The sequence below is a fragment of the Pungitius pungitius genome, chromosome 5 (genome assembly GCF_949316345.1).
Source record: "Pungitius pungitius chromosome 5, fPunPun2.1, whole genome shotgun sequence".
In the NCBI taxonomy this organism is placed as follows: domain Eukaryota; kingdom Metazoa; phylum Chordata; class Actinopteri; order Perciformes; family Gasterosteidae; genus Pungitius; species Pungitius pungitius.
Genome location: NC_084904.1, coordinates 2,484,683 through 2,500,554, shown reverse-complemented (window position 1 = coordinate 2,500,554; position 15,872 = coordinate 2,484,683). Strand labels below are relative to the sequence as shown.

The 15,872-nt window shown below is 43.3% G+C and overlaps 1 protein-coding gene across 1 annotated transcript in view; it reads right to left on the bottom strand.

Annotated features, from left to right (window-relative positions):
* ipo11 (importin 11) overlaps positions 1-15,872 on the bottom strand; it is a 74,038-nt gene that overhangs the window by 12,094 nt on the left and 46,072 nt on the right. Inside the window, exons 23-29 of the mRNA XM_037482603.2 lie at positions 13,325-13,404; positions 13,145-13,225; positions 11,374-11,469; positions 10,462-10,575; positions 9,785-9,906; positions 4,512-4,607; positions 2,916-3,000 (exon numbers count right to left, since the gene is read on the bottom strand). Of these exons, the coding sequence (XP_037338500.1) occupies positions 2,916-3,000; positions 4,512-4,607; positions 9,785-9,906; positions 10,462-10,575; positions 11,374-11,469; positions 13,145-13,225; positions 13,325-13,404 (674 nt within the window). The remainder of the gene's footprint in view (positions 1-2,915; positions 3,001-4,511; positions 4,608-9,784; positions 9,907-10,461; positions 10,576-11,373; positions 11,470-13,144; positions 13,226-13,324; positions 13,405-15,872) is intronic.

Here is a 15,872-nt window from a genome sequence, read left to right as displayed (position 1 = left end):
TATTAAACTCCTGTCCTTAAAAAAGACCTTTGACACCTAGAGGCTGCATCACAAATAGGACACGTGTTTATGAGAGAAGTCTATTGACGGCAATTTAGCCAAAGCCTCACTCAAACAACACTAATATTATCTGGGGGCCGCATGAAATGTAAAAGTGACTCCCTGTGCACGTGTGCTGCACAGGCACACAGGACATACGGAATAATCCGTGCGTTGCTGCAGTGGACACCACTGAAAGTGGTGGAGACAATTGATGAAGTGGCTGTGTAACTAATTCAGCACATTACTCGGCATTCCAACGCACGATTCCACCTCTGTCCTCTTTCACTTTTTAATAAATCAGGTTTACCAACCCGCCCCCTCGTCACGTCCCAGTTCTAACCGCACAGCAGTGAGTCAAATGCGGTAGCGTTGTCGGGTTTGTGTATAGGAGTGTTTGGTAATAAAAGAATAGCCGTGGGTTTGTGCCGCCACATCACAACGGACGGAGCACATTAATACCCAGTGAAGTCTTCGATGTTGTTTATCCCTCTTCTTGTTTGATGGCACAAGCACCAGAATCAAATGACGCTTTATGTCGTGAAGCCAAAAAACAGCATCCGTTAGCCTGATCTATCCGTCTAGAATGCTTAGATCAGAGTGATGGGCTTCAATAAACGCCAGACAAGATGGAGTTGACCTGTCAACCGCTTCCAAGATGCAAAACAAACGCTCGCTTCGTGCCCAGAAAAACATGGCGAGGCAGAGAAACTATGAATCTGCACCTACAGGTGTTTCCCCTACACTCAATTCTCGTCCTTCAACACACAGCTGACAATGTTGTACCGTAAAAAATTAAAAGAAAGGTGCATGAGACGACTTGGCGCCTGAGCTTTATAAAGAAGTCAGTTATTTTTGTGCTCAGAATTTTGGAAAAACGGTTTCAAAACTGCTGGAATGATCGTTTCATATTCTACCCAAAACATCTCGGCATTAAACTATGGAGTTCACAAACATGTCATTCAGGCTCCAAATAATAAAGACACATTAAAAAATGCTAAATCTATCTATTGCCAAAGCCATTTTAATATTGTACATATTATCCAAATACTTAGTGTGGACACTATTGTGTTAACAACAACAACAACAACAACACAGTATTGTTATCGGAAAAAAGACAATTCACAAGTCATGACCTTCATAGACAAGAACAATAGTGGTGTGGAACGTTGTGACAAACGCACGCTAACACACTACACGCGGTGTGACGAGTGCTAGAGAAACAACACGTGGACAAAGTCAGCAGTTGGCAGCGACAGTCGGTTATTATATTTTCTTCAGCACTTTAATTCCACTTACCCAGGGAACTTTTCAATTTGGCCCTTAATGGAGGACCTTATAAAGCAGGTCATGTATGAAAACTAATAGAAGGAGTCCTACAACCATTAGTTGTACTTGTAATGACAAATGTTCCGCTGGGGTCCTTCCCCCCAAAACTACAATTATTTGGGTGAATTAAGGAAGCTCCTTGAATTGCACATCGGGCAACTCAAGGTCTGATTCCCAAACGGTTTCAATACTGAAATAAAACCATTAATAATGCACTAACAATGCTACAGCAAAAGCACCAAATCAAGTGCTCGGCTGAGTGAGATGTGCCCCTTTCTCCCTGTGTAGAATTATCTATTATACAAATTAGGCTGGGAGCCGTTTGATTTTCTTAAATAAACTTCACATTGTGGCAAACCGCACCAAATCCTTCAAGTGCAAAGGCAGAGATACAAATGAGACCGCAGAGTTCTCATCGCTGATTGGCCAAGACTCAAAGATGTTTTGTTGCGTAGATCGCAAAAAAACAAACCCTTTGGATCTACTCCTTTGGATTCGTCGTCTCTCAAAATCGCCTTTATAGCTGCACACACATTTTTATACACATAAAAGCTTCTACAGCTTCTACACGGGTCATCTTCCTCATTAACGTTGTGCTCAGACTCCAACTAGAAATCAAACCGATCCACGTGGGCACACTCACACACACACACACACACACACACACACACACACACACACACACACACACACACACACACACACACACACACACACACACACACACACACACACACACACACACACACACACACACACACACACACACACACACACACACACACACACACACACACACACACACACACACGCGCTAACAAGCAGGGAGAGGTGCGACTTTAAGTCTCGTCTCCTCTACTCCCTGAAGCTGAAAGTCAGGGTCTGGGCTGAGGTGATAAGTGCACTGGGATCCCACTCAGCAAAAGAAAAAGAAAAAAACACACACACACACACACGCGCAAACACAAGAAAAAGACACTCAAATTCACACTAGAGAATGTATACAACTGTATTTCTTCATTTGAAGCCATGAAATACAATGTGTACATTAATACAATTTTGCTGGTGCATTCATTTGAAGAAATCACACCCACACACTGACATGAAGAAACAACATTTTTACAATGTGCAGTGGTGATACGATTTTGGAACTTCCACCGTGTTACAAGGTGCAGCAGAGGAATGACCCCCCCCCAACCCCCTCACAGGAGCCATTTATAGTTACTTAACAGCGGTCTCGCACAAAGCAATCTGCATGGTGCCATGACTGCATCCAGGGGCTGTACTTAAGCGGTTACGTAGTACACTGCATGAAAAGTTGCAGTTGTTGAAGGCTGAGAGGTGGTTCACTAACGAGTGTACGTACGACGTGGAGTGACAACCTCTCTGTGCTCACTGGAAAAATACATATTTTGTTGGTTGAGGGATTTTGTTCTGTATTATGAGTGCTAGTGTGGTAGAAAAGGGGAAGGGTTTTTGATGAGGAACACAGGAGAGGATGACATTGTCACAGTGTGTACAATAGTATGTATTTATGTTTGACTGACCACTTTCTTCCTCTTATCCTGCTCAGTCGGCGGCTCCTCGTCATCACTCAGCTTGGGCTCCTCAAACTGGCTCATCAGCATGCAGCTGCAAACACAAGAACATTCGACTAAATATCCCTGTATAAGCCTGCACAGCGGGAGACAATATCAGAACAGGCCGAGTGATTCTGAACACATCTTTGAGGTGTGTAACTGATATTTATATAATAATGTATCAAATGACCACGTGAAGCCCCAACAGAGAATTATCGCTTGAAGCTGCAATCTCGCCCAGCTTGTCAGAGCTTAATATAGCTCCATCTCACAGCTTTAGTGTTTCTGTTTGCTCTCGTGCTGTCGTTTTAGGGCCGCAGCAGGCAGCTGTCATCGGCGCAGGAACACCAAACAGCAGCTAAAGAGCCAGACACTTCCCGCAGGAGCCGGGGGCCAGAAACCAGCCAAGATGCTCCCATTGATCACGTGATCCGAGACACAACTCGGGGATGAATGGTAATGCTGCTCAGGGACAACTGGATGTGTAAATAAGCAACTAATTGACACTTTTTAACGGTTGCCATGTAAACTTGAAAGTTGACGATACGTTGACAGCGTGTGCACACATGGTTTCTGCTGCCCCCAGGGGGACAAGGTACATCTGATTTTAGCAGTTATAGCCAAGTATGCAGTGACCATTTCGTTGGCCTAGGACGACAACCGTTCTTTTTCGTACACATTGATGCTGTGCCGCTCAGTTCAGTACAAGACTTTCATGGGGTTGTGAAAGTCCTTTTATGATAGTTAAGGGACAAGTGGCCCGACTTGGTTTGTCACCTGGCATGTCGCTTTACTCAATTCAATCCACGGCAGCAATGGCAGCGGGAGCGGGAAGTCTGTTAACTTCAAACTTAATTCCTAAACACAGGAAGGGCCATTACAGATCCCCCTGCTTTCTGTCTGAGTTCCACAAACTGTGGATAAAATATGCATCGTCAGAAATGATGTTTTGTCTGTTATGAAGCACAACAGGGAAACTAAAACAATTCCACACATCACTGGCAAATAAAGAAACATCTGGAACAACCGTTACGCCCAAATGTTCAGTGAATTTCACACTGGCACATTTTAGGAGGGCGCTGAGCAATTTTGACGGCGGAGAAAAGTTGTTTCCCTACAGGTTCAAGTCAGAGTAGAAGCAGAACTAAAGAGCGATCAGAATGGAATTAACCAATCAGAATAATGAATAAAAATCCCGAATATATATAAAAAAAGTGGCCCTCCGTAAAAGTCAAGACAGAAATGATGAAACCCGTTTGTGTCCTGCTCAACACTGCTACTGTCACACTGCTTTTATAGCCTTGATTTACAATCTTTCTTCAGAGGTTTGTTTTTAAGGGGGTGGGGGGGGGGGGGGGGGAAGCCTGGCGACCAACTCAAAAGCACACACAGCTGCACTTCCATTGAAAATATATATTTCAGCATTTACTCAGCATGTTTGAGCCTCAACAAAATGACAAATGTCCTTCACTCGAGCAAAGAATGTTTGGAAGGTACAAGTATTCATGTAAAGAATTTGCCTTTTCTTTCCTTGGTCGACAGGTGAGAAACGCGCATACTTACTCTTTGAAGGTGCCTGTATCAGGATCTTCGGTCATCACATCGTGCAGGGCCTCAACGGAGATGTTGATGATGCCACAGAACTTGTCCTGGATCACACTGAGGACGTACGGACGGACAACACCGACTCATTACTCACGAGATCACATATTCAACGGCTGTGTGTTGGAATGTAAAAAAAAAAAAAAAATGGATGCATGTATGAAAAGGAGAGAGGGCCATCTGTCCCGATAGGCAAAGGGTCAGCGAGAGAACCGTGACAACAGAATAGCAACAGACGAGGAAAAATCCCAGCGACATGGAAAGTGATGAAGGGTCTGTCAGAAAAGAAAACGGATGGCCATCTATGCCATCCATCAACACAAGTTATAGGACACATGTCCAGATTGTTCTGTTTGTATTTTTATCACCTTTTCACCCGGGGGCTTTTGGTACGAACATTTAAAAAGACACAAGGGCAAAGGGTAAAGCACAAAATAGAAAAGGGTAATGGTTGAAAGGTGGAAGACATTGCTCTACTTTTATGATATGATTACGAAAGCATGTTGCCATGGCACTGATCATTCACATATAATGAGGTGGGGTTTTTCATCCTAAATACGGTTTTATATGCGAAAAATTTAAATCGATAAAAGGTTGACGCGCCCGAGTCTCATTTCTATTGTAGCCACTGAGCTGATAAGCATTGCAGAGTTGGCTTCCTGTATGGACGAACTTCAGAATATGCCGTCCTGCATTGCCCACCATGCAGGCTTCGGCACAAGCTGCAGTCATTGAATTATCTGAACCGTTCTTCCAAAGCACTGAAAAGGAAGTGGAGTTTTTACCATGTCAATGGGAATGAGAAGCAGGGATGGAAAAGAACACAAAGACACCAAGAGCGCGAATGTGTGGGTGAGGGCACTGATGCATCAAAGGTGCTGTCAGTTCAGGTGCCTGGCTCGGTAGGCCTGAGGCAATGCTGCATGAAGTTCACTGAGCATGATGTTTGACAAAAAATTGAAAAATCACTGCATGAAACGATACAAACCCAGCCAGTAAAAAAAAGGACCTCTGTTATTTCTTGTAAATGAGAACCGCTACTATAGCGTGTGAATTTTGTTAATACAAACAGCATATGGCTGTGAGCTGTCCTACTTTACACACTCACACATGAGAAAAACATCTATTTCAATCAAGTCCTATCAGCATCCCCACTACTACCTCTTTGAAAAGACAAAAACAAATCTTCGTCCAGATCACCTCCATCTGTCAGGCGTGATATTGTATCACCATTTACTGAGTCCTTTCGTGCCGGAGTCTGAAGGGAGCGGACTTGTCAAATGAACTGATTTGTAACTCCCGCTCAAGACAGAGACAAATTCAGCATGAAAAATGAAAGCATATATTTTTCAAAATGCTACCAAAGAAAAGGGGTTTTATTTCCAGTAGCCACTAGCAAATATAGATATGATTCGCTGCTATGAGGATATTTAAGCATTCGCCTTATCTTTCTTTCATACACACAATGAATGTCGTATCCGTTTTAACACTACATGTGCTTTTATTGTCATCAAGACTGGGCTACTCTAATTCCCCTTTCACTGGCAACACCGGCAAGAACATCCAGAAACCGCAATGCATTCAATATGGCCACATCACAACCATTCTACCTCTCACCTTTACATGCAAAAATGGACTTTCACCTCCCTACCTACAAGAACTAAATTACTCCGCAGACCTCCGCCCGCATCCTCAGATCTACAAGCAGCTCGCTTGCACGGAACAGACGCCCTGACCACGTAAAGGCATCACAGTTGCTGGACTCTTAAACCTAAAAACCTTTTTATTCCTCAAGGCTTAATTGACTTTGTGTTAGATCACCGTCGGCCATTTTTTAAATTAGTTTTAATGTTTTTCTTATAATGTATATATATGCTAAGTGGCCCAGTGAGATTTTTTTTTGAATGAAAGTAATTATTATAAAAATTAGATCAGAAGCGTCAGAAGCTGCTGATCTGAGATCTTTACACACAGCAATCTTTAGGGAGAACGGTCCAATGAAGAGAAAATATCCAGCGAGCGGCAGTTGTGTGGGCAAATGGGTTGCCATTTGGCGTGAACATGAAAGCGTAGATCCATCCTGCCTTGTATTAACAGTTCAGGCTGCTGGTGGTGTAATGGTGTGGGGGATATTTTTTTAAACAGTTTGAGCCCTTTAGTACAAATTGAGCAAGGTTTAAATGGCGCGGCCTACCTGATTATTGTTGCTGACCATGTCCATCCCTTGATGACCCCAGTGTACCACCTGCTGATGGCTACTTCCAGCAGGATAATGCACCAGGGCACAGAGCTCGTATCATCTCAAACTGGTTTGTTGAACATGACAATGAGTTCACTGTACTCCAATGGCCCCCACAGTCACCACATCTGCAGTGTTCATTTTAAACTATTGGTAACGTTTCACTACTAATATTCAGGGAGTGCTAAATACGTCGGCATTGCCTCTGCCACCAACCTTAAACAGTTCCAAATTGGCAGCCATAGCAACGACGGGATGTAGACATGGCATCAAGGATACCGTATCACACATTCAGACCTGTCTGTCAGTTCTAATTCTATCCTGCCCGGCACTTATCCAGTGATTATTTTCTAATGGCTGACTAGTGGGAGCTGCTTCGTGCCCGCTATTCAAATCAAGATAAGTGGTTCTAGGATCTGAAATTGAGCAAAGACATTCTGTGTCGGCGTGGTTTTGACAGCACAAACAAGTGGAGGACAATGACCTATCAAGGCTGCATAAAAGACAGCATATGTTAAGATTTAAGTTTTGCAGAGTAGTATGGCTATTCAAAACTGTGCTTTTTTTTGTTTTTCTGATTATTTTGTTGTTGGGCTGCTGGAGCAGATTAATTGTCAATGTGAAAACCTGTTTAGAGAAGCCGTATGATACCAAACTTAAGTGCTCTTCTTCCTCCTCGTGTGTGTGTGTGTGTGTGTGTGTGTGTGTGTGTGTGTGTGTGTGTGTGTGTGTGTGTATAAATAGATTGGATACTATCCATCTGAGCTTGTTGCAAATGGATTTCAATTAAACATCACTGATTCAAATTAATGTTGTAGAGCATCATTAACTCTGAATCCTTAGAGAAGCCTTAAATATCAAGTTCAAGTGCAACTGGCAAGTGCATAACTCATGACAGGATGACAGCACATCTAAAGCCTGGGGTATGAACATCAGAGCTACGCATTACATTGGGAAATATTTAAACAACTGACAAAATACCCTTAAGGATCATTAAAAATCTGCAGATTGAAAAAAAAACCTGTGTGAATAAACAAGGGCAAAGAATTGCAATATTTCACAGGAGGGCTTGATTTACTAGTTATAATTCACCAGTAATTGCATGCACCAAAAATTAAATGTGTGCACCTAACATTTAACTAAAACTTGAATACTTTGGAGAATATGGAGAAATAACATGACTTTTTAAATAACTTTGAGAAGACACTGTTTTAATCCTGATTAGACAAAATGTGAGGACAGCAGATCTATGCAACAAAGATGTGCGTATTGATTTCCTAAGGTCATTGTTCTTGTTGTTCTGCGTTGGTAAAGCAAACTGTCAGTGATGATGAACTGGTGGTGCGAAGCATACCCACAGGTTCTGATGACTGAAGCAGTCTTTGGTGAATTGGCCTCATGGCTGTGCATGTTAAATACAGGCTGGGACATCCCCGTTCCCTTAGGTTGCACAAAAGTTTCAGAAAATAAGCAGTAATTCTTGTCAACAGACAAACCGGTTTGGTTCTTTGAATGCGTTAATGTACCATCACAAAGTAGGAAAAGCAGCTGACTGTTGGTATACATGTCGGTCTGTCTTCACGCCTTCACGCCTTTCATGGGGCCTTTTCCCCTTAATGCCTAGAAGCAAATTCCCAGTGGTGCGTTCCACTGCACAGTTTCGTAACACCAATCCACATTATTTTGATTATACACACAAAATGAAGGGGTGGTGAAAACATATTCAATAACATTTAAAAAAAATGTCATTTAAAGAAAAAGGAATATGGAAATGTCATCAGCTTATTAAGACGACTAGTATTCAGATTGAGTTCCATCTGCGAGTATTGAATCACAAAGGATTTAGTGGACAAACTCCTAGCGTGTATTGCTGTTTTACCAACAAATGACAAAACCTTTAATTGTAACATCCAACTGTTCTGCACCTAAGCAATTATTCCCATTTTTTATAATTATGTTATAAACACTTAGTCATTGACCTCCTCGAGATCCTTCCTCCAGATAACATGCCTCAAATTAGAAAATAAATTACAACTTAAAGACAATAATTGCAGGACACAGTGTGTAATTATTGACAACCAGTCTGAGTTATCAGCCAGAGCATTTAATCATATTTAGGCTACCGTGTTTTCTAAGGTGTCTTCAAAGCACAACAGGTAATTGTTGCATTTTATTATTTTCTTGTAATTGCCAATTGTCATTCTTCCTTTACAGTAACACGTAGGATTTTTGTTTCAATGGCGGTAGGACTGGGGTTTAAAGCTGTTTCTGAAGGTATTCTTTAGAGGCCTTCCCGAAATATTATGAAAACGGGACGGACGTAAAGTGACTGTGACCTTTGACCTCAAACCGGTTCATCCTTGAGCCCAAATTTGAAGCAATTCCCTCCAGGCGTTTCTGAGGGATCGCTTTAACAAAAAAGAGCACAGGGAGCTCCGAGGAGACAAAGTAACGTATAAGTGAAAAGGCAGCGAGGGACGTCTTTCAATTTCTGCTCCGAATGTGGAGAGAAAGTTAATTCTTCAAACAGCACTTAGCCAGCCAACGCTGTCACAACCCGACTGCTGGGTGAGACCAGGGGGGGGAGCGTGATGAAAAGGGTTTCATGCATGTCAATGTCTGCGATAAGCATTTTGCAATTGCAGAGAACCGAGCTCCACAAAATCTTGATAAAAACATGCATCGCCATACAGTGGGATGCGAAAGACACAAATAAAGATCATCACCAAGCCCACACAGACTCCTTTGAAGTTGCGCTTCACAGAAAATGAAACGAGAAGTGAAGAAACTTTTTGTTTTATTATACGTTTGATGCTCAGCCTGCCTCCCATATTTAGGCGTTGTGCAAGCCCTGTGACTGCTGCTGTCACATCGACTATTGTGTTGATCCTGCAGGATATTACAGCTGTGGCGTAAAAAAAAAAGGGTTCACGAAAACCTTTAAACAGCAACTAATATTCATTGCTGTCCCCTTCTGCAGAGAAACACCTCTCACCTGTTGTCCGAGGGGAGGAGGGAGAGCAGAGCCAGCGACGACAGCTTCCTCCTCTCTGGCTGAGTGATGTTGTCCATGCGGTCCACCCACATCTCTATCACACTGCCCAACAACTGCTCCATCTGATTGGGAAAGAGAAAGGTGGAGGAGATATATGCAAGGTTATGGAGGGGAAGAACGAGGGGAAACCAGTGGCAATTCAAAATTTAGAGATGGAGCCAACAATTGGGAGATGGGCCGTGTATGACAATGCATGATACAGGATACAGGTATCAAAGGGTGGTTTGGCTTCTGTCAGAAGGAGGCAAAGCTGACTGTGGGTTTGTTCCGTCTTATTTTCCTCACTAGCTTATCTTAAAATCCCCCCCCCCCCCCCCCCCCAAAAAAAGAGGGTCTTGATGGAGAGACCACCGTAGGTCGTTCATTTTCTTTACATTAAGGCAAAGATGTAAAAACATGCCTAAGTCAGTAATAAAAACTAAACTGTCAGTTTAATGAGGAAGGGGATCCAACTCTAAACTTTAATATGTTAACATTTGCAATTCCTTGGCTCATTACACCTTGCCTCTTCAGAGCGATTTCCTTTTAACAGGCAATTTGCGGTTATGTCGCTCACACACATTTCAAAAGGGATTGTGCAGAGTGCACAGAAATGAAGGGCAGACATTGAAGCTCACCTTCTGGCTGCACTCGGAGGCCATTTGTGTGAGCAGAGAAGAGAAGAAACTGGAGTTCTGGAGCAGTATGCGGCCCATGATTCCTAGGTAGGTGGACATCACCACGGGATATCTCTGAGTGAGCACACACACACGCACACAGTGAATGTAATCACTCATTTCGACTGCAGAAACAAATGTTTTATATCAAGACAACATCATTGAGCTTTGAAGTGCCAACTATCTCCCCACATTTAGCCAGGACGTTCTTTTAGGGATACAGTGGTGGTCTTCTGCAGACTGGGATCCGTGCAGGGTGACTTTAGATGTTGAGATTAGTAGCTAGATTAGCCTAGTAGCTAGATTAGCCTAGCAGCGTGCTTAGCATAAAGCTTAGCTGTAAGTGGTCAGTTTGCCGCCGACCCCCTTGTTTGATACGCGGAGTAAGCTCTCCGCTGCATGTCGTGCCTCTGGTTGTTTTACTTCCAATGCAAAAAGCCCCTCTCCATCTTGATGTAACACACTGCAGCAAGCGTCCCAACTTCCAATTTTACGAACGTTGACTACTTAAAAAATGTTGTTGCATTTATTCGGCTACATTAATCGCATGGATTAATGCTTTTATGTTGCCCGCCCTACATTAAGCATGTCATAGGTAAGGCAGATCCACTGACACAGCGGAATCCATGAAAGGCAGGTGACCCTTAACTGAGCTGCATGATCAATAAACACCTCTATATATTCACCATAACCATTTTCTTTTTTAACGTGACAAGAAAGAACAAACTGAAAGTAGACACAGGAAGCTTTTGTAACCAAGTGAGTACTGTACCATCCAGTAAAAGAAGAGTGAAAAGGGCAATATAACTCAGCATTATGGGTTTATCCTTTTCTATAATCCGGTCCAGATCAAGATGTTTAGGTCAAACTCACCTCGCCGGCCACAATGCCTCTGAGGACAGCAGGCAGCAGGGGCTGGAACATGTGGGCTCCCAGTATGGGGCTAACCTTTAAAGCTATCTCCACCACCTGCCGAGAGACGGGGGGGGGGGGATGAGTCAAGAGAGGAGGGTTGGGAACAAGAGCAAGGAGAGAGAAGAGGAACAGACTGGGAGAACTCGAGCCATGGAGGGTGTGTGAGAGACAGTAAGGGTCAGGCAAAGGATGATGTAGAGACAAAGAGTGGGAGGACGCACTGGGGCAACAGGGAGATGGCAGCTGCTGCCAAAGGTGTTAAAAGACTGTTGAAAATCCTTCTTTGAATTGAGGGTCTGACCTACAGAAAGTGGCAAGAAATATGAATGAGCTCATTGAGGCATTGAAACTCAAGTAAAAAAAAGAATATGAAACATGTGAGAGTAGGTATGAATAAATAACGGCAGCCTACAGTCTAAGGATGTGCACTCAACTGTTACTTTATAAGGTATACCTTGCTAAAACCAATGCAATCTACTGTGATAAAACAGCAATACATGTACCTCCACAAGTGTATGATATCAGAGGTTCAGTAATATATGTGCATGCTTTGATGGTCAGGAAAAAAAACTCCTTTGTAGTTACATTTAGCCATGTAAACTAATCTTAAAAGGGCAGGGTCTGGATTCAAACCACTAAAAAGACTGTTCCATCCTCATTAGGCTTCCCATAATTAGACCATAACATAAATCCAGATGCATCACTGAAGGGTACAAATAGCATTTTTGCAAATTAAACCATCAAATGAGAATGTTTAACTCAAAAGGTCAGCAGGCAAACCTGAAGCACAGAAACAGCGAGAGGCTATATCCGTCTTGCATAATGAACTTTTCAAAGAGACGACTGCGGATTACTAGAATCGCTGTCTTCTACGGGAGTCCATGTGTGGTGAGCTGCTGTGTGCACGTGTCTGTGTTGGTTGACAGGTTTATCGTTTACAGGCTCAACTTCCCCCAGAACAAAGGATTAGCAGGAGCCAGATGTGCCGTAATGCCACTGAGCTTAGCTGGGACGAAGCCACGTGGTTTCATGTTCTGCATACATACACTTTCCGGAGTGGTGCAAACAGAGCATGTGCACACGGTCGTGCACGCTCACACACGCGCACACACACGCACACACACGCACGCATGCCACCAATAGACACAATCACGGCCAAATACCTTTTGGTGGAAGCATGCTAACATTGTACAAAATTAAGAACCCGGAACGGCCCCGGAGTCAAAACTCGAGTAACTCTACTATAAAGTTCTTTCAGATTCATTTCTACTTCAATGTCTAACCTATGGTGAAGCATTTGTGGTCAGCCATGTCAAAAGCCGGGCCAAGATCTAGACCAAAGCTGGTATTAGCATTCAGAGGAATGTCATTTAATTCCCATCTAAACGTTTCATACTGGCAGTGATGCGCCCCTGTGACCGTTGCAGCACTTTTTCAGTAAAAGGTTTGGAGATCCTATTGACCCAGAGCAGCGTCTGTCTGAGAGTAATAGTTGTATGGCTTAAGCTACACTAAGCTGTTTTATTAAGTTTCCTTTAAGCAAAAGGCTTTCCAGTGGATTTCCCTCAGTTAAGTTAAGGAAGTGAATACGCAATCTGCCTCTGGGGGGGGCTTTTAAATCTGTGCGTGCGCCATCCTCTGTACTCGATTGCCCTCAGGATGAAAAACTAAGCGAGAGACAAAGGTGACATACGCAATTCAGTGTGTGAGAAAGGGGGATTGACAGTACCTTGAGCACTTGAACCTGTCCCTCATTCGTGATGTCTTTCAGCAGATTGCAGAAAGCTCGACACAAAGATTCCGCATAGTTCTGGAGAGAACAACATTATTTGAACACGGGGAAGTACTTTACAATGTATGTGGATTATATACCATTGTGTGTGTGTGTGTGGGGGGGGGGGGGTCTCACCTGCAGGAAGTCTGTAGCAGACAAATATAAGTAGGCGTTAACTATCTGAAAACAGGTGCGCAGGTTCTCGGAGCTCAACTCTGAAACACAGAACATCAGACGTTACACTTTCATTGAGCAAATGGGTTTAATGGATGGATGCGGTTCAGGGCTGCACTAAACACATTTAGACTATTGTATACTGGATGGATTTAGAGACAACTTTTAACCATTTTAAATATTCAGCATGTGGTTATGGATTGTCCAATGTTCATAATGTAATCCACGGTTACTGTACTGTGGCTGTGCTCTTGCATGCTGAAAGGGTATTAAATCAGCAAGAAAAAAGAAACAAATTAATTGAATTAAACTTAAAAAAACGTATTAATTGCAATAGTGATAAAGCATTTTTTTTTTTTTAAGAACATGGACAGAGCGGCAACAGCTTTATACGCCTTAAAGAAAAAAACACACAGGGCCGTATATCTGCCAGCATTAATGAGAAGTTATGAGACTATTAAAATGAACTACAAGCTAAATTATTCAACACGTTGTTGCCCCCTGTGACATCATTATCCCGGCATCAAGTATTTTCTACTAGCATTTTCTGAGCTTTGCTTAGAGTGCTAGCTGACACCTGGGGTTTGCTGTATATACAAACGTATAGGAAGTTATAAGATATAAGGGTTTTGCACGCATACGCGCACACACACACACACACACACAAAACCACAAGTGGACACAGAGTGCTCAATTTGCTGCTCTAAATATCTACGTCACAGTATGTTATTGTGCACAGAGTAAAGAGTGCCTTTCCCTGCTCACCAGGGCAAAATGTGTTGGTAATGAGGAACGTTTAGTCTTTTTAAAAATAATTTTACAAGCGAAAAGCAAAAGTAAACAGTTGAAAACAGTTTAACACATTCACTACGGTCCAGTTGTCAAACGGAAAGCGTAGAGCATAAGATTGAGGAGGACGTGAGTAGAAAAGCATCCTGAACATTCACCAGCAGTAAGCACAGTGGGAAACGGGTCGGACGCCGAAATCAGCTGGCGTGGCAACAGACCGTAACACTGATACAGCAGAGTGGTGATGAAGAAGGGACACGGGGGACTGACGGACAAAAAAAAAAAACAGTCACCCAAAGACAGTATCTGTACGTACGTCTGCATGAACGGCCCTAGAGTAATGGCGGGTGACAGCGCGGCAGACTCCAACAGCTAGAATAGGTGATAGTTGTTTACGACGGGAACGCTGAGAACGCCGGAGGATGGCCGTCACCCGCCTGCATGTTTACAGGGGCCAGGTACTGTGGATGCACGAGTCTACATACACAAAACATTGTTTTGTTGTGAAGTAATGGTCCTGGTTATTCCCTTCCTAACAGGGTTGACCGAGAAAACAAGTCGTCCCAAGATGACTCTCAGGGGTCAAAAGACTGAAGGGGTGAGGCGAAAAAGAAACACAATTTTTTTTTTCTCTTTTCTAAAGCCTCAAAATATTCCTCAGACGAGAAAAAAAAAATATTCCCCCTCTTTTGATGGCATTGCATCATTTTAAGGGATCACAAGCTTGGGGGGGGAAACAAAAAGGCACTCCAACAAATGAGGCTCAACATTTGTGCATTGATGCCAGCTCGCTGCCTTTGTAAAGCTAGAGTGTGTCCGCCTCAATCTCCCCGGCTCTCTCCTTATTTCTCTATCATTGTCTCCTCAGCTTTTCACCGTCCTTCCATGATTCTGAGTTTATTGAAGCAGCTGCAGTAACAGTAAACAAACCTCTCAGGCCTACTGCCAGATAGAAAAACATCATTTCAGGCAATAATCATGAGGCTCATTCACCAATGCGCCCTTACTAAGATTCTTGTGGTTCACAAAAACATGAATTTGAACCTGAAACCTACAAAGTATACATTGTTGTTCTTTAATTCAGAAATGTTTACAGATTTTGTTGCTTTGTCTGAAGTTCAGAACAAACTTTCTGATTCCCAGTTTTCATGAAGCACCTAAACCTCACGTGGCCTTTTTCTTGGGAGAGGAAGTCACTGTGGGGGGGGGGGGGGGGGGGGGCGGGGGGGGGTAGTGCTGGAGGTCAATTCAAACCCCCAGCGGTCCGTACTGTATCTAATGCGATTTATCCCGCCATCTGCCAGCCGCAGTAAGGTAATGGCGTTAATGTCTGCTTCCATCTGTGCAGGTGCACCAACGTATTTCAGGGGTTTATTCAATCAGACCGCAACACTGCCAACTTAGCCGGGAGCAACATTACGCTCAACTCCTGCAAAGCACGAGAAGCAGGGGGAAGCAACGGCGAGCAAAGACCAGTCCAAAAGCAAGACGAGGACCAAACAGCTCACAACGGTGTGTGGACGCGTCGTGTCGTCAAATAAGGGGAAATCCAAGCGGCTCTTCGGCGTTCGTATGGAGGGGGCATGCAAAACCGCACCTGCATGTTTTTGTAAAAAAAAGAAAAAAAAGCCATCATCAAAGCCATGTGAAGCTTACAGCAACTCTTACGGCATCACGAATGGCTGTGAGCTGGTCTATTATAAACGGATCAGTAGATAAC